The sequence below is a fragment of the Pristiophorus japonicus genome, chromosome 1 (assembly GCF_044704955.1).
Source record: "Pristiophorus japonicus isolate sPriJap1 chromosome 1, sPriJap1.hap1, whole genome shotgun sequence".
NCBI classification, from domain to species: domain Eukaryota; kingdom Metazoa; phylum Chordata; class Chondrichthyes; family Pristiophoridae; genus Pristiophorus; species Pristiophorus japonicus.
The window spans coordinates 545829700-545851766 of NC_091977.1; the positions used below are offsets into that span (position 1 = coordinate 545829700).

A 22067-nucleotide genomic window follows, 5' to 3' on the forward strand; every position below is an offset into this window, starting at 1 on the left:
CCTTACGGCTAAGGGGATCAAGGGGTATGGAGAGAAAGCAGGAAAAGGGGTACTGAGGGAATGATCAGCCATGATCTTATTTTTTGAGGATGTAACTAGCAGAGTGGACAAGGGAGAACCAGTGGATGTGGTGTATTTGGACTTTCAAAAGGCTTTTGACAAGGTCCCACACAAGAGATTGGTGTGCAAAATCAAAGCACATGGTATTGTGGGTAATGTACTGACGTGGATAGAGAATGAACTGGCATCAACAACTCTCTGCGGCAGGGAATTCCACAGGTTAACAACTCTGAGTGAAGAAGTTTCTCCTCATCTCAGTCCTAAATGGCCTACCCCTTATCCTAAGACTATGTCCCCTAGTTCTGGACTTCCCCAACATCGGGAACATTCTTCCCGCATCTAACTTGTCCCCAGCTGTTTACACTGTACATTAATGATTTAGATGAGGGGATTAAATGTAGTATCTCCAAATTTGCGGATGACACTAAGTTGGGTGGCAGTGTGAGCTGCGAGGAGGATGCTGTGAGGCTGCAGAGCGACTTGGATAGGTTAGGTGAGTGGGCAAATGCATGGCAGATGAAGTATAATGTGGATAAATGTGAGGTTATCCACTTTGGTGGTAAAAACAGAGAGACAGACTATTATCTGAATGGTGACAGATTAGGAAAAGGGGAGGTGCAAAGAGACCTGGGTGTCATGGTACATCACTCATTGAAGGTTGGCATGCAGGTGCAGCAGACGGTTAAGAAAGCAAATGGCATGTTGGCCTTCATAGCGAGGGGATTTGAGTACAGGGGCAGGGAGGTGTTGCTACAGTTGTACAGGGCATTGGTGAGGCCACACCTGGAGTATTGTGTACAGTTTTGGTCTCCTAACCTGAGGAAAGACATTCTTGCTATTGAGGGAGTGCAGCGAAGGTTCACCAGACTGATTCCCGGGATGGCGGGACTGACATATCAAGAAAGACTGGATCAACTGGGCTTGTATTCACTGGAGTTCAGAAGAATGAGAGGGGACCTCATAGAAACATTTAAAATTCTGACGGGGTTAGACAGGTTAGATGCAGGAAGAATGTTCCCAATGTTGGGGAAGTCCAGAACCAGGGGTCACAGTCTAAGGATAAGGGGTAAGCCATTTAGGACCGAGATGCGGAGAGACTTCTTCACCCAGAGAGTGGTGAACCTGTGGAATTCTCTACCACAGAAAGTTGTTGAGGCCAATTCACTAAATATATTCAAAAAGGAGTTAGATGAGGTCCTTACTACTAGGGGGATCAAGGGGTATGGCGAGAAAGCAGGAATGGGGTACTGAAGTTGAATGTTCAGCCATGAACTCATTGAATGGCGGTGCAGGCTAGAAGGGCCGAATGGCCTACTCCTGCACCTATTTTCTATGTTTCTATGTTTCTATGTCCCATCAGAATTTTATATGTGTCTGTGAGATCCCCTCTCATCCTTCTGAACTCCAGTGTATAAAGGCCCAGTTGATCCAGTCTCTCCTCATATGTCAGTCCAGCCATCCCTGGAATCAGTCTGGTGAACCTTCGCTGCACTCCCTCAATAGCAAGAACGTCCTTCCTCAGATTAGGAGACCAAAACTGAACACAATATTCCAGGTGGAGCCTCACCAAGGTCCTGCACAACTGCAGTAAGACCTACCTGCTCCTATACACAAATCCCCTAGCTATGAAGGCCAACATACCATTTGCCTTCTTCACCACCTGCTGTACCTGCATGCCAACTTTCAATGACTGATGAACCATGACATCCAGGTCTCGCTGCACCTCCCCTTTTCCTAATCTGCCGCCATGCAGATAATATTCTGCCTTTGTGTTTTTTCCCCCAAAATGGATAACCTCACATTTATCCACATTATACTGCATCTGCCATGCATTTGCCCTCTCACCTAACCTGTCCAAGTCACCCTGCAGCCTCTTAGCGTCCTCCTCACAGCTCACACCCCCACCCAGTTTAGTGTCATCTGCAAACTTGGAGATATTACATTCAATTCCTTCATCTAAATCATTGATGTATATTGTAAAGAGCTGGGGTCCCAGCACTGAGCCCTGCGGCACTCCACTAGTCACTGCCTGCCATTCTGAAAAGGACCCGTTTATCCCGACTCTCTGCTTCCTGTCTGCCAACCAGTTCTCTATCCACGTCAGTACATTACCCCCAATACCATGTGCTTTAATTTTGCACACCAATCCCTTGTGTGGGACCTTGTCAAAGGGTTTTGAAAGTCCAAATACACCACATCCACTGGTTCTCCCTTGTCCACTCTGCTAGTTACATCCTCAAAAAATTCCAGAAGATTTGTCAATCATGATTTCCCTTTCATCAATCCATGCTGACTTGGTTTTACTTGGCAATATTTTTTCATGCTCTCTCTTTGCTTTCCTAATTTCCTTTTCAATTACATCCCTGCACTTTCTGTATACCTCGAGAGTTTCTGCAGTATTGAGTCTTGGTATCTGTCACACGCCTCCCTTTTCCTCTTTATCCTACCCTGTGTGTCCCTTGACATCCAGGGGCTCGAGATCCGTTAGTCCCACCCTTTGTCTTTAGGGAACAGACTTGCTCTGAACCTCCGGATCTCATCCTTGAATGCCTCCCACTGGTCGGACACTGGTTTTTCTCCAAGTAGCTATTTCCAGTCCACTTTGGCCAAATCAGTGTTGACCTGGTTAGGAAATTGGCTGAGCCGCAGGAGACAGAGAGCAGGGATAATGGTCGTCTTCTCAAATTGGCAGCATGTAACTCGTGGTGTCCCGCAGTGAACTGTGTTGGGGCCTCAACTATTCACAGTATTTATTACCGACTTAGATGACGGAATAGAGAGCCATGTATCCAAGTTTGCCAATGACACAATGTTAGGCAGCATCGCAGGCAGTGTAGATACAAGCATAACGTTACACAGATATTAATAAAGTGAATGAAATCCATTTGCCACAGTTTGGCCCAATGTCGGCAAATGTAAGGTCATCCACTTTGGAACTAAAAAGGATCGAACTTGGTACTTTCCAAATGGTGACAGGCTAAAAACAGTGGGGTCCAAAGGACTTGGCCCAGGTACATAGATCATTAACATGTCACAAACAGGTACAGAAAATAATCACAAAGGCTAATGGAAGGCTTGCCTTTATATCTCGGGGACTAGAATACAAGGGGGTAGAAGTTACGCTGCAGCTGTACAAAGTCCTGGTTAGCCCACATCTGGAGCACTGTGAGCAGTTCTGGGCCCCACACCTGGAGCACTGTGAGCAGTTCTGGGCCCCACACCTGGAGCACTGTGAGCAGTTCTGGGCCCCACACCTGGAGCACTGTGAGCAGTTCTGGGCCCACACCTGGAGCACTGGGAGCAGTTCTGGGCCCACACCTGGAGCACTGGGAGCAGTTCTGGGTCCACACCTGGAGCACTGTGAGCAGTTCTGGGCCCACACCTGGAGCACTGTGAGCAGTTCTGGGCCCACACCTGGAGCACTGTGAGTAGTTCTGGGCCCACACCTGGAGGATATATTGGCCTTGGAGGGAGTGCAGCGAAGGTTTACTAGAATGATACCCGGACTCCAGTGGTTAAATAACGAGGGGAGATTATGCAAATTAGGGTTGTGTTCCCTGGAATTTAGACGGTTAAGGGGATTTGATCAAAGTATTCAGGATAATAAAGGGAACAGACAGCAGAGATACTATTTCAGCTTGTTGAGAAGTCTGGACTAGGGGAGCACAGCCTAAAAATTAGGCCTATATTGGCTTCCAGTCCGACTGTGTCTCAGTTTTAAAATTATCATCCTCCTGTTCAAATCCCTCCATGGCTTCACCCCTCCCTATCTCTGTAATCCCCTCCAGCCCCAACACCCTCCCTATCTCTGTATCCTCCTCCAGCCCTACATCCCTCCCTTTCTCTGTAACCCCCTCCAGCCCCTACACCCCTCCCTATCTCTGTAACCCCCTCCAGTCCCAACACCCTCCCTATCTCTGTAACCTCCTCCAGCCCCTACACCCCTCCCTATCTCTGTAACCCCTACAGTCCCTACACCCCTCCCTATCTCTGTAACCCCCTACACCCCTCCCTATCTCTGTATCCTCCTCCAGCCCTACACCCCTCCCTATCTCTGTAACTTCCTCCAGCCCCGACACCCCTCCCTATCTCTGTAACTTCCTCCAGCCCCGACACCCCTCCCTATCTCTGTAACCCCTACAGTCCCTACACCCCTCCCTATCTCTGTAACCCCCTACAGCCCCTACACCCCTCCCTATCTCTGTAACCTCCTCCTGCCCCTACACCCCTCCCTGTCTCTGTAACCTCCTCCAGCCCCTACACCCCCTCCCTATCTCTGTATCCTCCAGCCCTACACCCCTCCCTATCTCTGTAACTCCCTCTAGCCCCTACACCCCTCCCTATCTCTGTAACCTCCTCCTGCCCCTACACCCCTCCCGATCTCTGTAACCTCCTCCAGCCCCTACACCCCTTTCTCTCTCTGTAATCTCCTCCAGCCCTACAGTCCCCCGAGATGTCTGCGCTCCTCTAATTCTGCCCTCCTGACCATCCCTGATTATAATCGCTCCACCATCGGTGGCCATGCCTTCTGTTGCCTGGGCCCCAAGCTCTGGAACTCCCTCCCTAAACCTCTCCGCCTCTCTCGCCTCCTTTAAGACGTTCCTTAAAACCCACCTCTTGACCCAGCTTTTCTCCTTGTGTGGCTCGGTCTCAAAGTTTGTCTGATAATCGCTCCGGTGAGGTGCCTTGGGACAATTTGCTAGGTTAGAGACGCTGTATAAATACAGGTTGTTATTGCTGTGGGGATCACTCTGTGCCGTAAGGTACAGGGATAATGGGATTCTGTGACTGACCCTTTCGCACTCACTGACCAGGGAGAGTCAGCACTCACAGGGTTAATGGGATCTGGTGCTGATGCTCCCCCCCCCTCTCTGTCTCTCTCTCTTGCGCTCGCACAGCTGCAGCTCTCTCTCACTGTGTCTCTCGGACTCCTGATCTCTCAGTCCTGCCTGGTGTTGAGTGGAGCTGCATTGGGGCTCCTGTGGTCCGAGGGAGCGAGTGTCTGTCAGCGAGGAGCGAGTGTCTGTCAGCGAGGAGCGAGTGAACGGCATGGGCAGAGTTGAGCCTTCCCCTTGCCTGACAGCCACAGATAGCTGGAGCTGGGTGGAGTCGGGAGTCAATATAAGTTGCTTCGTGAAGTGAACGGGCTTCCAGCTGTGCCCAGGGCAGCGTTCTGTCCGCCATCCTCTGCCTCCACACTGAGGTTCGCTGATCCGTGCGGCTTTCAAAGTAGAGGGACTGAGGAACTGAGTGCCGGGACTGAGGGACTGAGGGGAGGGACTGAGGGCCGGGACTGAGGGCCGGGACTGAGGGACTGAGGGCCGGGACTGAGAGCCGGGACTGAGGGACTGAGGGCCGGGACTGAGAGCCGGGACTGAGGGGGGGGACTGAGGGACTGAGGGCCGGGACTGAGGGACTGAGGGGAGGGACCGAGGGCCGGGACTGAGGGACTGAGCGCCGGGACTGAGGGACTGAGGGGAGGGACTGAGGGACTGAGGGGAGGGACTGAGGGCCGGGACTGAGGGACTGAGGGACCGAGGGCCGGGACTGAGGGACTGAGGGCCGGGACTGAGAGCCGGGACTGAGGGACTGAGGGCCGGGACTGAGGGGAGGGACTGAGGGGAGGGACTGAAGGCCGGGACTGAGCGCCGGGACTGAGGGACTGAGGGCCGGGACTAAGGGCCGGGACTGAGGGACTGAGGGGAGGGACTGAAGGCCGGGACTGAGCGCCGGGACTGAGGGACTGAGCGCCGGGACTGAGGGACTGAGCACCGGGACTGAGGGACTGAGGGCCAGGACTGAGGGACTGAGGGATAGCTCCGAGAGTCCAGGCTGGGGTTGAGCAGCGACCTCGCCCCTCCCCGTCGCCCCTCGCCCCTCCCCCTCGCCCTCTCCGGGGAGCTGGGCTCTGTCCCGTTGCCAGGAGGCGGACTGTGCAGTAATTGGCGATCTCTGGGCCCCGAGGAGCAGGATGTCGGGGAACAGACGGGACAGTCTGTATGTGGAGGGCTCGCAGGGAGATTGTGAGAAGCGAAATGCGAGGCTGATGCGAGGCGTCAGGATCTCCAGCATCGTGGCACACGAGGTAAGGGAGTATTCAGCGACAAGGATAGAATTCCTGCCCCTCTGCCGGAACAAACTGCACGTCAATCCCAACCTCGCCCCCGGCACAGTGCCAGGTCTGCCTGCATCGCTCTCCATCTGTGTCTGTGTCTGTCTGGCCCCGCACGGTCTGTCTGGGCCGGGCCTGTCTGGGCCGGGTCTGTCTGGGCCGGGTGGTCTGTCTGGGCCGGGTGGTCTGTCTGGGCAGGGCCTGTCTGGGCCGTGTCTGTCTGGGCCGGGGGGCCTGTCTGGGCCGGGCCTGTCTGGGCCGGGTCTGCCTGGGCCGGGCCTGTCTGGGCCGGGTCTGCCTGGGCCGGGTCTGTCTGGGCCGGGTCTGTCTGGGCCCGGCCTGGCCCCGCCCCGTCTGTGTGGGCCCGGCCTGGCCCTGCCCCCTCTGTCTGGGCCGGGTCTGTCTGGGCCGGGCCTGTCTGGGCCGGGTCTGTCTGGGCCGGGCCTGTCTGGGCCGGGTCTGTCTGGTCCGGGTCTGTCTGGGTCATTATTCCACCTTTGCGCCTGTCCCTGCTCGGTGTGGTCTGCTGCGTGCTGTCCCTGGTGTTAACGATCAGACATTGACTGAGGACTCTGGTCAATGAGAGGTGTCTCTCTGTCAGCAATGTGTCCCTTACAGCACCCACTCCCGTCCAGGGTGTACTTTACTCTGTGCTCTCTCATTGCGTCGTCCCACAAACCATAGCTTGCCCTGATCTCGCACCTTTAGTGCGGTAAAATGTCCCAAAGCTGTTCCCAGGGCTGCTATAAAACAACATTTGACATCGAGACACACAAGGAGATATTAGGGCAGGTAACCAAAAGTGTTTTTGATTCCAAAGTCTAAATCGTTAATGTAAATTGTGAACAACAGTGGTCCTAGCACTGATCCTGGTGGAACACCACAGCCCACCTGCTGCCCCTGTGAATAGCTGCCCTTTACCCCGACTCTCTGCTTTCTGTCCTGAAGCCAGCTAGCGATCCATTCTGCTACTTGTCTCTGACTCCGCATTCTCTGACCTTGTTAATCAGTCTATTATGGGGTACCTTATCGAAGGCCTTTTGAAAATCTAGATAAATGACATCGACTGCGTTCCCATTGTTTACTCGCTCTGTTACCTCTTCAAAAAATTCCATGAGGTTGGTCAAGCAAGACTTTCCCTTTTGAAATCCATACTGCCTATTCATTATTATATTTTAGACTTTCTCTTGTTCGAGGTCATTGTCTGCACTTGTGTGGTGTGAAGGTTACTTGCCACTTACCAGCCCAAGCCTGAATGTTGTCCAGGTCTTGTTGTACGTGGGCACGGACTGCTCCATTATCTGAGGGGTTGGGAATGGAACTGAACACTGCACAATCATCAGCGAACATCCCCACTTCATACAATCATAGAAATGTACAGCACGGAAGGAGGCCATTCGGCCCATCGTGTCCACACCGGCCGACCAAGAGCTACCCAGCCTAATCCCACTTTCCAGCTCTTGGTCTGTAGCCCTGTAGGTTACAGCACTTCAGGTGTACATCCAGGTACTGTTTAAATGTGGTGAGGGTTTCTGCCTCTACCACCCTTTCAGGCAGCGAGTTCCAGACCCCCACCACCCTCTGGGTGAAAACATGTTATCTCAAATCCTCTCTAATCCTCCTACAAATACTTTAAACCTATGCCCCCTGGTTATTGACCCCTCTGCTAAGGGAAATAGGCCCTTCCTATCCACTCTAACTGGGCCCCTCATAATTCTATACACCCCAATGAGGTCTCCCCTCAGCCTCCTCTGTTATAGATGTATTTAAGGGGATGTTGGACAAGTATATGGGGGAGAAGGGAATCGAGGGTTATGCTGATAGAGTTAGATGAGGAAAGACGGGAGGAGGCTCAAGTAGAGCATAAACGCCGGCACGGACTGGTTGGGCCGAATGGCCTGTTCCTGTGCCATATATCCCGTGTAATCCTGTGTAAAGAACAACCCCAGCCTATCCAATCTTTCCTCATAGCTAAAATTCTCCAATCCTGGTAAAATCCTCGTAAATCTCCTCTGTACCCTCTCCAGTGCAATCACATCTTTCCTGTAATGTGGTGACCAGAACTGCATGCAGTACTCCAGATGTGGCCTAACCAGTGTTTTATACAGTTCAAGCATAACCTCCTGCTCTTGTATTCTATGCCTCGGCCAATAAAGGCAAGTATTCCGTATGCCTTCTTATCTACCTTATCTACCTGGCCTGCTACCCTCAGGGATCTGTGTCCTGCACTCCCAGGTCCCTCTGTTCCTCTAAATGGTAGGACACTGAGGAGTGTAATGTGTATTCCCTTGCCTTGTTAGCCCTCCCCAAAATTCATTACCTCACACTTCTCCGGATTGAATCCCATTTGCCACTGTTCTGCCCACCTGACCAGTTCATCGATATCTTCCTGCAGTCCACAGCTTTCTTCATTATCAACCACACGGCCAATTTTTGTATCATCTGCAAACTTCTTAATCATACCCCCTACATTCTAGTGTAGATCATTGATATATGCCACAAAAAGCAAGGGAACCAGTACTGAGCCTTGCAGAACCCCACTGGAAACATCCTTCCAGTCACAAAAACACCCAGCAACCATTACCCTTTGCTTCCTGCCTCTGAGCCTATTGTGGATCCAACTTGCCACTTTGCCCTGGATCCCAGGGGCTTTAACTTTTGTGGCCACATGTGGGACCTTATCAAAAGCCTTGCCAGAATCCATATACACTACATCATACACACTGCCCTCATTGAATTTTTTGCAGAAGTTACAAGGAGGGTCAATCAGGTTAGTCAGACACGACCTTCCCTTAACAAATCCGTGCTGACTGTCTCTGATTAATCCGTGTCTTTCTAAATGAAGTTTTAGCCTGTCCCTTTGAATTTTTTCCAATCATTTCCCACCATCGAGGTTAGGCTGACTGGCCCTTAATTACTCGGTCTATCCTTCTCCCTTTTTAAACAAAAGTTACAACGTTAGCAGATCTCCAGTCCTCTCCTCGCCTCACTCCCCCCCCCCGCCCCACTCTCCCCCACTCTTCCCCCCCGCCCCCCCCACACCCGCCTCCCTCCCCGCTCCTCCCTCGCCCCCCATCTCAGGCCATGGAGCGATTTACAAACAAGGATGAGAATTTATAATCGAGGCGTTGCCGGACTGGAAGCCATGTAGGTCAGCGAGCACAGGGAGTGATGGGTGAGTGGGACTGGGTGTGAGTTAGGACACTGGGCACGGGGTGATGGGTGAGTGGGACTGGGTGTGAGTTAGGACACGGGGCACGGGGTGATGGGTGAGCGGGACTGGGTGTGAGTTAGGACACGGGGCACGGGGTGATGGGTGAGCGGGACTGGGTGTGAGTTAGGACACGGGGCACGGGGTGATGGGTGAGCGGGACTGGGTGTGAGTTAGGAAACGGGGCACGGGGTGATGGGTGAGCGGGACTGGGTGTGAGTTAGGACACGGGGCACGGGGTGATGGGTGAGCGGGACTGGGTGTGAGTTAGTACACGGGGCACAGGGGGTGATGGGTGAGCGGGACTGGGTGTGAGTTAGGACACGGGGCACGGGGTGATGGGTGAGTGGGACTGGGTGCGAGTTAGGACACGGGGCACGGGGTGATGGGTGAGTGGGACTGGGTGCGAGTTAGGACACGGGGCACGGGGTGATGGGTGAGTGGGACTGGGTGCGAGTTAGGACACGGGGCACGGGGTGATGGGTGAGTGGGACTGGGTGTGAGTTAGGAAACGGGGCACGGGGTGATGGGTGAGCGGGACTGGGTGTGAGTTAGGACATGGGCTGCCGAGTTTTATAAGAACATAAGAAATAGGGGCAGGTGTCGGCCATTTGGCCCCTCGAGCCTGCTCCACCATTCAATAAGATCATGGCTGATATTAGACCTCAACTCCACTTTCCCGCCCGCTCCTCATAATCCTTGGTTCCCTTAACAAGAGGGTAGAATGGGCTGGCTGGGAGGGCATTGGAATAGCAGCATCTGGAGGTACTGAAGGCATGTATGAGGGTTTGAGCAGCGGAAGAGCTGTGGCAGGGCATAGCCAGGCGATATTACAGGGGTGGGAATCGGCGGTGTTGGTGATGGAGCGGATATGTGTTCAATCGCACACCATTCCGTTCTCACATCCTCGCACGCACACCCGCTAACGCTTCCTGCTCTCCTTCCCCACCTCACCACAAGCACAGTGGGCCTTCGCTTCATCAGCTCCACCATCTTTATACTTCACTCCTTCTCCAACTCAACATGGGTACTACAGGTTCAATCCCCCCCCCCCCAGCTTCCGTCCCCCCGCACACACACACACACCCACCCGCACATACCCCCCCTCACACACACCCCCACCCACACACACCCCGCCCCAAAACCTCCCCTCCCTCCCCCCCACACACCCCGCCCTCATAACCTCCCCCCCCCACACACACCCCACCCCCAAAACCTCCCCCCTCCACACACCCCGCCCCCATAACCTCCCCCCCCCACACATATCCCGCCTCCATAACCTCCCACTCCCCGTCCCCCCACACCCCCTGTTTCCCGCCCCCCCCCCCGCCCACACACACCCACACAACTCCGCTCACACCCCCGCTTCACCCACACAGTGCAGAAGCGTTATTACTCTGTATCTAATGTTCTGTGCCTGCCCTGCGAGTGTTTGATGGGGCAGTGTAGAGGGAGCTTTACTCCATATGCACATAGATTGGGCTAACCAAACTGGAAGCAATACGGTGGAGGAGGATTTCCTGGATTGCATAAGGGATGGTTTTCTAGACCAATATGTCGAGGAACCAACTAGGGGGGAGGCCATCTTAGACTGGGTGTTGTGTAATGAGAGAGGATTAATTAGCAATCTCGTTGTGCGAGGCCCCTTGGGGAAGAGTGAGCATAATATGGTGGAATTCTGCATTAGGATGGAGAATGAAACAGTTAATTCAGAGACCATGGTCCAGAACTTAAAGAAGGGTAACTTTGAAGGTATGAGGCGTGAATTGGCTAGGATAGATTGGCGAATGATACTTAAGGGATTGACAGTGGATGGGTAATGGCAGACATTTAGAGACCGCATGGATGAACTACAAGAATTGTACATCCCTGTCTGGCGTAAAAATAAAAAAGGGAAGGTGGCTCAACCGTGGCTATCAAGGGAAATCAGGGATAATATTAAAGCCAAGGAAGTGGCATACAAATTGGCCAGAAATAGCAGTGAACCAGGGGACTGGGAGAAATTTAGAACTCAGCAGAGGAGGACAAAGGGTTTGATTAGGGCAGGGAAAATGGAGTATGAGAAGAAGCTTGCAGGGAACATTAAGACGGTCTGCAAAAGCTTCTATAGATATGTAAAGAGAAAAAAGGTTAGTAAAGACAAACGTAGGTCCCCTGCAGTCAGAATCAGGGGAAGTCATAACGGGGAACAAAGAAATGGCGGACCAATTGAACAAGTACTTTGGTTCGGTATTCACTAAGGAGGACACAAACAATCTTCCGGATATAAAAGCGGTCAGAGGGTCTAGTAAGAAGGAGGAACTGAGGGAAATCATTATTAGTCGGGAAATTGTGTTGGGGAAATTGATGGGATTGAAGGCCGATAAATCCCCAGGGCCTGATGGACTGCATCCCAGAGTACTTAAGGAGGTGGCCTTGGAAATAGCGGATGCATTGACAGTCATTTTCCAACATTCCATTGACTCTGGATCAGTTCCTATGGAGTGGAGAGTAGCCAATGTAACCCCACTTTTTAAAAAAGGAGGGAGAGAGAAAACAGGGAATTATAGACCGGTCAGCCTGACCTCAGTAGTGGGTAAAATGATGGAATCAATTATTAAGGATGTCATAGCAGCGCATTTGGAAAGAGGTGACATGATAGGTCCAAGTCAGCATGGATTTGTGAAAGGGAAATCATGCTTGACAAATCTTCTGGAATTTATGAGGATGTTTCCAGTAGAGTGGACAAGGGAGAACCAGTTGATGTGGTATATTTGGACTTTCAGAAGGCTTTTGACAAGGTCCCACACAAGAGATTAATGTGCAAAGTTAAAGCACATGGGATTGGGGGTAGTGTGCTGACATGGATTGAGAACTGGTTGTCAGACAGGAAGCAAAGAGTAGGAGTAAATGGGGACTTTTCAGAATGGCAGGCAGTGACTAGTGGGGTACCACAAGGTTCTGTGCTGAGGCCCCAGCTGTTTACATTGTACATTAATGATTTAGACGAGGGGATTAAATGTAGTATCTCCAAATTTGCGGATGACACTAAGTTGGGTGGCAGTGTGAGCTGCGAGGAGGATGCTATTAGGCTGCAGAGTGACTTGGATAGGTTAGGTGAGTGGGCAAATGCATGGCAGATGAAGTATAATGTGGATAAATGTGAGGTTATCCACTTTGGTGGTTAAAAACAGAGAGACTGACTATTATCTGAATGGTGACAGATTAGGAAAAGGGGAGGTGCAACGCGACCTGGGTGTCATAGTACATCAGTCATTGAAGGTTGGCATGTAGGTACAGCAGGCGGTTAAGAAAGCAAATGGCATGTTGGTCTTCATAGCGAGGGGATTTGAGTACAGGGGCAGGGAGGTGTTGCTACAATTGTACAGGGCCTTGATGAGGCCACACCTGGAATATTGTGTACAGTTTTGGTCTCCTAACTTGAGAAAGGACATTCTTGCTATTGAGGGAGTGCAGCGAAGATTCACCAGACTGATTCCCGGGATGGTGCGACTGACATATCAAGAAAGACTGGATCAACTGGGCTTGTATTCACTGGAGTTCAGAAGAATGAGAGGGGACCTCATAGAAACGTTTAAAATTCTGACGCATTTAGACAGGTTAGATGCAGGAAGAATGTTCCCAATGTTGGGGAAGTCCAGAACCAGGGGTCACAGTCCAAGGATAAGGGGTAAGCCAATTAGGACCGAGATGAGGAGAAACTTCTTCACCCAGAGAGTGGTGAACCTGTGGAATTCTCTACCACAGAAAGTTGTTGAGGCCAATTCACTAAATATATTCAAAAAGGAGTTAGATGTAGTCCTTGCTACTCGGGGGAATCAAGGGGTATGGCGAGAAAGCAGGAATGGGGTACTGAAGTTGCATGTTCAGCCATGAACTCATTGAATGGCGGTGCAGGCTAGAAGGACCGAATGGCCTGCTCCTGCACCTATTTTCTATGTTTCTATGTATCTAACCCCGTGCTGTACCTGCCCTGGGAGTGTTTGATGGGACAGTGTAGAGGGAGCTTTACTCTGTATCTATCCCCCTGTATCTGCCCTGGGAGTGTTTGATGGGACAGTGTAGAGGGAGCTTTACTCTGTATCTAACCCCATGCTGTACCTGCCCTGGGAGTGTTTGATGGGACAGTGTAGAGGGAGCTTTACTCTGTATCTAACCCCCTGTACCTGCCCTGGGAGTGTTTAATGGGACAGTGTAGAGGGAGCTTTACTCTGTATCTAACCCTGTGCTGTACCTGCCCTGGGAGTGTTTGATGGGACAGTGTAGAGGGAGCTTTACTCTGTATCTAACCCCCTGTACCTGCCCTGGGAGTGTTTGATGGGACAGTGTAGATGGAGCTTTACTCTGTATCTAACCCCGTACTGTACCTGCCCTGGGAGTGTGTGATGGGACAGTGTAGAGGGAGGTTTACTCTGTATCTAACCCCCTGTACCTGCCCTGGGAGTGTTTGATGGGACAGTGTAGAGGGAGCTTTACTCTGTATCTAACCCCGTGCTGTACCTGCCCTGGGAGTGTTTGATGGGACAGTGTAGAGGGAGCTTTACTCTGTATCTAACCCCGTGCTGTACCTGCCCTGGGAGTGTTTGATGGGACAGTGTAGAGGGAGCTTTACTCTGTATCTGACCCCCTGTACCTGCCCTGGGAGTGTTTGATGGGACAGTGTAGAGGGAGCTTTACTCTGTATCTAACCCCCTGTACCTAAGAATATTGTATTGGAAGATGAATCAATAGTAACTTTCAAAGGGGAATTGGATAAATATATGAATGGTAAAAATGAGCAGGGCTATGCTGGGAGAGCAGAGATTGGGGTTAATTAATTAATTAATTCAATGGTTCCTTCAAAGAGCCGGCACAGCACGATGGGCCGAATGGCCTCGATAGAGGAGGGATCGAGGAGACCTCATCGAGGTGTACAAAATATTGAGGGGCCTGGACATAGTGGGTAGTAAAGGTCTATTTCCATTGGTGGAGGGGGCTATTACGAGGGGGTATAGTTTTAAGGTGGTTGGTGGAAGGTTTAGAGGGGATTTGAGGGGTGGGCTTCTTTACGCAGAGGGTTGTGGGATCTGGAACTCGCTGCCTGGAAGAGTGGTGGATGCAGAAACCCTCACCACATTTAAGAGATGGTTGGATGGGCACTTAAAGTGCAGCAACCTGCAGGGTTACGGACCTAGAGCTGGTAATTGGGATTTGACTGGATGACCGTTTGTTGGACGGAGCAGATATAATGGTAAGTACTGCAGGGAATAGAATACGGCCAGGGTGATCTCCTGGACTAGTGTCGATCGCCTGGATGGGTCGGAGAGGAATTTTTCCACATTTTATTTCTCCCTAAATTGGCCTGGGATTTTATCTGGTTTTTGCCTCTCCCAGGAGATCACATGGCTCCAGTTGGGGTGGAGTGTAGAATGTTTCAGTATAAGGGGTGTCACAGTTGTGTGAGGCGGACTGGTTGGGCTGGGTACTCTTTGCCTTTTGGTCATTGTTCATAGGTTTATATATAACCTTCAGGGCTGCTGACCGAGGGCCGTGCGGCTCTTTGTCGGCCGGTGAGGACACGATGGGCCGGAATGGTCTCCTTCGATGCTGTAAATTTCTATGTTTCTATCTGCACTATATGATTCTATGATTCTGATCCAATGGGGAATTCAGGAGAAACTTCTTTACCCAGAGAGCGGTGAGAATGTGGGACTCGCTGCCACAGGGAGGGCTCAAGGCCAATAGTATCGATGTATTTAAGGGGAAGCTGGATAAACATATGGGGGAGAAAGGAATAGAAGGATGGGGTGATTGGGGGGATGGAGAGGGTGAGAGGGGCCCGTGTGGGGCATAAACCCCGGCACGGAGCGGTGGGGCATAAACCCCGGCACGGAGCGGTGGGGCATAAACCCCGGCACGGAGCGGTGGGCACAATGGCCGGATCCTGGGCTGTGAGTTGGATGTGATTCTCGGATCGACACTGCTGGTTAATACTGTTGAAGGATTGGGAGACAGTGGGTCGGTGAGATTGAAGTCAGGTCATTGTACGGGTTTGATTGGGTTAATGTTACTTTCCTGTTCCTACACACTTCTGTGTTGTAGCCATACCTGGTGTAATGAAAACTAACCAACCCCACTTCCCCCTCGCTCCTTCCCCCCTCGCTCCTTCCCCCCCTCGCTCCCTTCCCCCCTCGCTCCCTTCCCCCCCTCGCTCCCTTCCCCCCCTCGCTCCTTCCCCCCCTCGCTCCCTTTCCCCCCCTCGCTCCCTTCCCCCCCTCGCTCCCTTCCCCCCCTCGCTCCCTTCCCCCCTCGCTCCCTTCCCCCCCTCGCTCCCTTCCCCCCTCGCTCCTTCCCCCCCTCGCTCCCTTCCCCCCTTGCTCCCTTCCCCCCCTCGCTCCCTTCCCCCCCTCGCTCCTTCCCCCCTCGCTCCTTCCCCCCTCGCTCCCTTCCCCTCCTCGCTCCCTTCCCCCCTCGCTCCCTACCCCTCTCCCCTTCCCCCTCCCCTCGCCTCTCGCCTGTCTCTCTCCCCTCTCTCTCCCCTCTCTCTCTTCTCCCTCCCTCCCTTTCCCCTCTCCCCTCCCCTCCCCGCTCTGTATCCCTGCGAGCTGCGAGATGGATTGTGGAGGGGTTGTTGAGGATGGATTGTGTGGGATTAATGCTGTGCTCGCAGGAATGTGCCGGGGTGAACGGTATAGCAGACGGGACCCAGCTGTTCCCGAAATAAAATAAAAAATTACATTAAAAAAAAAATCCCAGCGCAATTAATGGGATGAGGAACATCTGCACACTCGCCCGCTGTTACTGAACCAGCAACACAGCATCCCCACACCCTCGCCCCCCCACCCTCGCCCCCCCACCACGCCCCGCCCCCACCCCACACCCTCACCCCCCCCACCCCCACCCTCGCACAGCTCCTCCTCGGCTACTGGACCCTGGGTATTGCCCCCGGACCCTGGGTATTGCCCCCGGACCCTGGGTATTGCCCCTGGACCCTGGGTATTGCCACCCACGGGTCTCTGTGTGCCCCCCCACTCCCAGTCTCTGTAGCAGCCAATTCTCTGTCACTGGAAGTGTTGAGCCAAATCTGCCATTTTCTGCACCGTGTGAATCAGCCCCGCGACACTGGACATGGGGTCAGAACCTGACGGTGAGCGAGGGTGAATAGGTTCTGATAACATAAGAACATAAGAATTAGGAACAGGAGTAGGCCATCTAGCCCCTCGAGCCTGCTCCGCCATTCAACAAGATCATGGCTGATCTGGCCGTGGACTCAGCTCCACTTACCCGCCCGCTCCCCATAACCCTTAATTCCCTTATTGGTTAAAAATCTATCTATCTGTGACTTGAATACATTCAATGAGCTAGCCTCAACTGCTTCCTTGGGCAGAGAATTCCACAGATTCACAACCCTCTGGGAGAAGAAATTCCTTCTCAACTCGGTTTTAAATTGGCTCCCCCGTATTTTGAGGCTGTGCCCCCTAGTTCTAGTCTCCCCGACCAGTGGAAACAACCTCTCTGCCTCTATCTTGTCTATCCCTTTCATTATTTTAAATGTTTCTATAAGATCACCCCTCATCCTTCTGAACTCCAACAAGTAAAGACCCAGTTTACTCAATCTATCATCATAAGGTAACCCCCTCATCTCCGGAATCAGCCTAGTGAATCGTCTCTGTACCCCCTCCAAAGCCAGTATATCCTTCCTTAAGTAAGGTGACCAAAACTGCATGCAGTACTCCAGGTGCGGCCTCACCAATACCCTGTACAGTTGCAGCAGGACCTCCCTGCTTTTGTACTCCATCCCTCTCGCAATGAAGGCCAACATTCCATTCGTCTTCCTGATTACCTGCTGCACCTGCAAACTAACTTTTTGGGATTCATGCACAAGGACCCCCAGGTCCCTCTGCACCGCAGCATGTTGTAATTTCTCCCCATTCAAATAATATTCCCTTTTACTGTTTTTTTTTTCCCCAAGGTGGATCACATTTTCCGACATTGTATTCCATCTGCCAAACCTTAGCCCATTCGCTTAACCTATCTAAATCTCTTTGGTGCAGCCTCTCTGTGTCCTCTACACAACCCGCTTTCTCAGTAATCTTTGTGTCATCTGCAAATTTTGTTACACTACACTCTGTCCCCTCTTCCAGGTCATCTATGTATATTGTAAACAGTTGTGGTCCCAGCACCGATCCCTGTGACACACCACTAACCACCGATTTCCAACCCGAAAAGGACCCATTTATCCCGACTCTCTGCTTTCTGTTAGCCAGCCAATTCTCTATCCATGCTAATACATTTCCTCTGACTCCGCGTACCTTTATCTTCTGCAGTAACCTTTTGTGTGGCACCTTATCAAATGCCTTTTGAAAATCTAAATACACCACATCCATCGGTACACCTCTATCCACCATGCTCGTTATATCCTCAAAGAATTCCAGTAAATTAGTTAAATATGATTTCCCCTTCATGAATCCATGCTGCGTCTGCTTGATTGCACTATTCCTATCTAGATGTCCCGCTATTTCTTCCTTAATGATAGTTTCAAGCATTTTCCCCACTACAGATGTTAAACTAACCGGCCTATAGTTACCTGCCTTTTGTCTGCCCCCTTTTTTAAACAGAGGCGTTACATTAGCTGCTTTCCAATCCGCTGGTACCTCCCCAGAGTCCAGAGAATTTTGGTAGATTATAACGAATGCATCTGCTATAACTTCCGCCATCTCTTTTAATACCCTGGGATGCATTTCATCAGGACCAGGGGACTTGTCTACCTTGAGTCCCATTAGCCTGTCCAGCACTACCCCCCTAGTGATAGTGATTGTCTCGAGGTCCTCCCTTCCCACATTCCTGTGACCAGCAATTTTTGGCATGGTTTTTGTGTCTTCCACTGTGAAGACCGAAGCAAAATAATTGTTTAAGGTCTCAGCCATTTACACATTTCCCATTATTAAATCCCCCTTCTCATCTTCTAAGGGACCAACATTTACTTTAGTCACTCTTTTCCGTTTTATATATCTGTAAAAGCTTTTACTATCTGTTTTTATGTTTTGCGCAAGTTTACCTTCGTAATCTATCTTTCCTTTCTTTATTGCTTTCTTAGTCATTCTTTGCTGTCGTTTAAAATGTTCCCAATCTTCTATTTTCCCACTAATGTTGGGGTTGTTCGAACAAAGAAAATGTTAAGTATGTCTCCCCCATATCCCCCAAACCACCCCCCCCATCCCCCATATCCCCCAAATCACCCACCCCCCATCCCCCATAACCCCCAAACCACCCATCCCCCCATCCCCCATAACCCCAAAAACACCCACCCACAACCCTCTGAGCAATGGCTAACACTGCTGGGGGTTTCTGGGGTTTGGGATGTTTGTTGGGTTTGGGGTAGGTGGTTGTTTGGTTTGGGGGGATTATTGGGGGTTTGGTGTTTCTGGGGTTGGGTTGGGGTTTGGGGATTGGTGGATTGTATTTTATTGGTTGGTGGTTCTGGGTTGGGGTTTGGATTTGGGGGTTTAGGGTTTGTGGGTTGGGAGATTTGGGGTTTCTTGGTTGGATTCGGGGGTTTGGGTTTAGGGTTGGGGGTTTGGGGTTTGTGGATTTGGGGGGGGTTATGGTTTGTGGATTGGGGGTAGTGGGATTCGTGGTTTGGGGGTCCTGGGGTTGGGGGTTCTGGGATGAGGTTTGGATTTGGGGTTTGGGTTTAGGATTGGGGGTTTCTGGGTTGTGGATTGTGGTTTGGGGGTTCTGGATTTGGGGGGGTGGGGTTTGGGTGTCTGGGGGTTGGATTTGATGTTTCTGGGTTGGGTTCGCGGTTCGGGGGTTTAAGGTTTTGGGTTTTGGGGTTGGGGATTTGGTGTTTGTGGTTTCTGGGTTGGTGTTTGGGGTTTGGGTATAGGTTTGGGGGTTTAGGGTTTGGGTTTAGGGTTTGGGTTTAGGGTTGGGGGTTCTGGATTTTGGGGTTTAGGGGTGTTGGTTGTGGTTTGGGGTTTCTGGGGTTTGGGTTTCTGGGTTGAGTGCTGTGGGGTTGGGGGATTCGGGGTTTTCGGGTCCTGGGGTTGGGTTTGGGGGGTTTGGGTTTAGGGTTTGGGGTTGGGTTTGGGGGGTTTGGGTTTAGGGTTTGGGGATTTGTGGGTTAGGGTTACTCTGTTGATGCAATAAGTGACTTGGACCTCAGCTGTGTGAGGAAGCGAAGTTACACGGATCTCGTTGGTTGGGAGCCGGAGGACGGAGCAATGCTGGCTGGTTGCTCATTGAATAAATTGCACGTGTGTTTCACCCACAGGTCCTGTCACTTGGAGCTGATGTTCTGCCCGAATATAAACTCCAAGCCCCCCGAATCCACAAATGGACCATTCTTCACTACAGCCCCTTTAAGGCAGTGTGGGATTGGTTGATCCTGCTCCTGGTGATCTACACTGCCATCTTCACCCCATATTCAGCCGCGTTCCTACTCAACGATCAGGAGGAAGTGCGGCGTCGAGACTGTGGCTACTCCTGCAACCCCCTCAACGTGGTGGACCTGCTTGTGGACATCATGTTTATCATCGACATTCTGATCAACTTTCGCACCACCTACGTCAACAGCAACGATGAAGTGGTCAGTCACCCCGGCAAAATCGCTGTCCATTACTTCAAGGGCTGGTTCCTCATTGATATGGTGGCAGCAATTCCCTTCGATCTGCTCATCTTCCGTTCAGGCTCTGAAGAGGTGAGAATTAGCAATGAATAGTTTCCAGGATTTACGGGCAAGTCTCAAACGTCCAAACTATCTTTATCCAAACTGACCGTTTATTGGGTGATTGACCAATCCACAGAGCTCTGACTAACAGGAGATTGAAGAACCCTCTCTACTCTGTCAGTGTGTGTGTGAGGGTCAGTGTGTGTGAGGGTCAGTGTGTGTGAGGGTCAGTGTGTGTGAGGGTCAGTGTGTGTGAGGGTCAGTGTGTGTGAGGGTCAGTGTGTGTGAGGGTGGGTGTGTGAGGGTCAGTGTGTGTGAGGGTCAGTGTGTGTGAGGGTCAGTGTGTGTGAGGGTGTGTGAGAGTGTCAGTGTGTGAGGGTGTGTGTGAGGATGTGTGTCTGTGTGTGAGGGTGTGTGTGAGGGTGTGTGTGAGGGTGTGTGTGAGGGTGTGTGTGAGTGCGTGTGTGAGGGTGTGTGTGTGTGCGTGTGTGTGAGGGTGTGTGTGGGTGTGTGTGAGGGTGTGTGTGAGTACGGGTGTGGGTGTGTGTGTCTGTGTGTGAGGGTGTGTGTGTGAGGGTGTGTGTGAGGGTGTGTGTGTGTGAGGGTGGGTGTGTGTGTCTGTGTGTGAGGGTGTGTGTGAGTGTGTGTGTGAGGGTGGGTGTGGGTGTGTGTGTCTGTGTGTGAGGGTGTGTGTGTGAGGGTGTGTGTGTGAGGGTGTGTGTGGGTGTGTGTGGGTGTGTGTGAGGGTGTGTGTGAGGATGTGTGTCTGTGTGTGAGGGTGTGTGTGTGAGGGTGGGTGTGTGTGAGGATGTGTGTGGGTGTGTGAGGGTGTGTGTGAGTGCGTGTGTGTGAGAGTGTGTGTGAAGGTGTGTGTGTGTGAGGGTGTGTGTGAGTGCGTGTGTGTGTGTGTGAGGGGGTGTGTGAAGGGGTGTGTGTTTGTGTATGTGGGTGTGAGAGGGGGTGTGTGAGGGGTGTGTGTTGGTGTGTGTTGGTGTGTGAGGGTGTGTGAGGGGGTGTGAGGGGGTGTTTGAGGGGGTGTGTGAAGGGGTGTGTGTTTGTGTATGGGGGTGTGTGAGGGTGTGTGTGTGGGTGTGTGAGGGTGTGTGTTTGTGTATGTGGGTGTGTGTGAGGGTGTGAGTGTGGGTGTGTGAGGGTGTGTGTGAGGGGGTGTGAAGGGGTGTGTGTTTGTGTATGTGGGTGTGTGTGAGGGTGTGTGTGTGGGTGTGTCTGAGGTGGCTTGTGAGGGTGTGTGTGAGGGGGTGTGAGGGTGTGTGTGAAGGGGTGTGTGTTTGTGTATGTGGGTGTGTGTGAGGGTGTGTGTGTTTGTGTATGAGGGTGTGTGTGAGGGTGTGTGTGAAGGGGTTTGTGTTTGTGTATGTGGGTGTGTGAGGGTGTGTGTGAGGGTGTGTGTGAGGGTGTGTGAAGGGGTTGTGTTTGTGTGTGAGGGTGTGTGTGGGTGTGTGTGGGTGTGTGTGAGGGTGTGTGTGAGGGGGTGTGTGAAGGGGTGTGTGTTTGTGTATGTGGGTGTGTGTTTGTGTATGTGGGTGTGTGTGTGGGTGTGTATGTGTGTGTGAGGGTGTGTATGTGGGGGTGTGAGGGGGTGTGTGTTTGTGTATGTGGGTGTGTGAGGGGGTGTGTGAGGGGGTGTGTGTTTGTGTATGTGGGTGTGTGTGAGGGTGTGTGTGAGGGGGTGTGTGTTTGTGTATGTGTGTGAGGGTGTGTGTTTGTGTATGTGGGTGTGTGAGGGGGTGTGTGTTTGTGTATGTGGGTGTGTGAGGGGGTGTGTGTTTGTGTATGTGGGTGTGTGAGGGGGTGTGTGAGGGTGTGTGTTTGTGTATGTGGGTGTGTGTGGGTGTGTGAGGGTGTGTGTGTGAGGGGATGTGAGGGGGTGTGTGAGGGGGTGTGAGGGGATGTGTGAGGGTGTGTGAGGGGGTGTGAAGGGGTGTGTGTTTGTGTATGTGGGTGTGTGAGGGGGTGTGTGGGTGTGTGAGGGTGTGTGAGGGGGTGTGAAGGGGTGTGTGTTTGTGTATGTG

General features: G+C 52.0%; 1 protein-coding gene across 1 annotated transcript in view; it reads left to right on the plus strand.

Annotated features, from left to right (window-relative positions):
• Positions 1-22067, plus strand: part of LOC139273198 (voltage-gated inwardly rectifying potassium channel KCNH2-like) — a 210144-nt gene that overhangs the window by 81818 nt on the left and 106259 nt on the right. The window contains exon 5 of the mRNA XM_070889823.1: positions 19639-20064. Within this exon, the coding sequence (XP_070745924.1) occupies positions 19639-20064 (426 nt within the window). The remainder of the gene's footprint in view (positions 1-19638; positions 20065-22067) is intronic.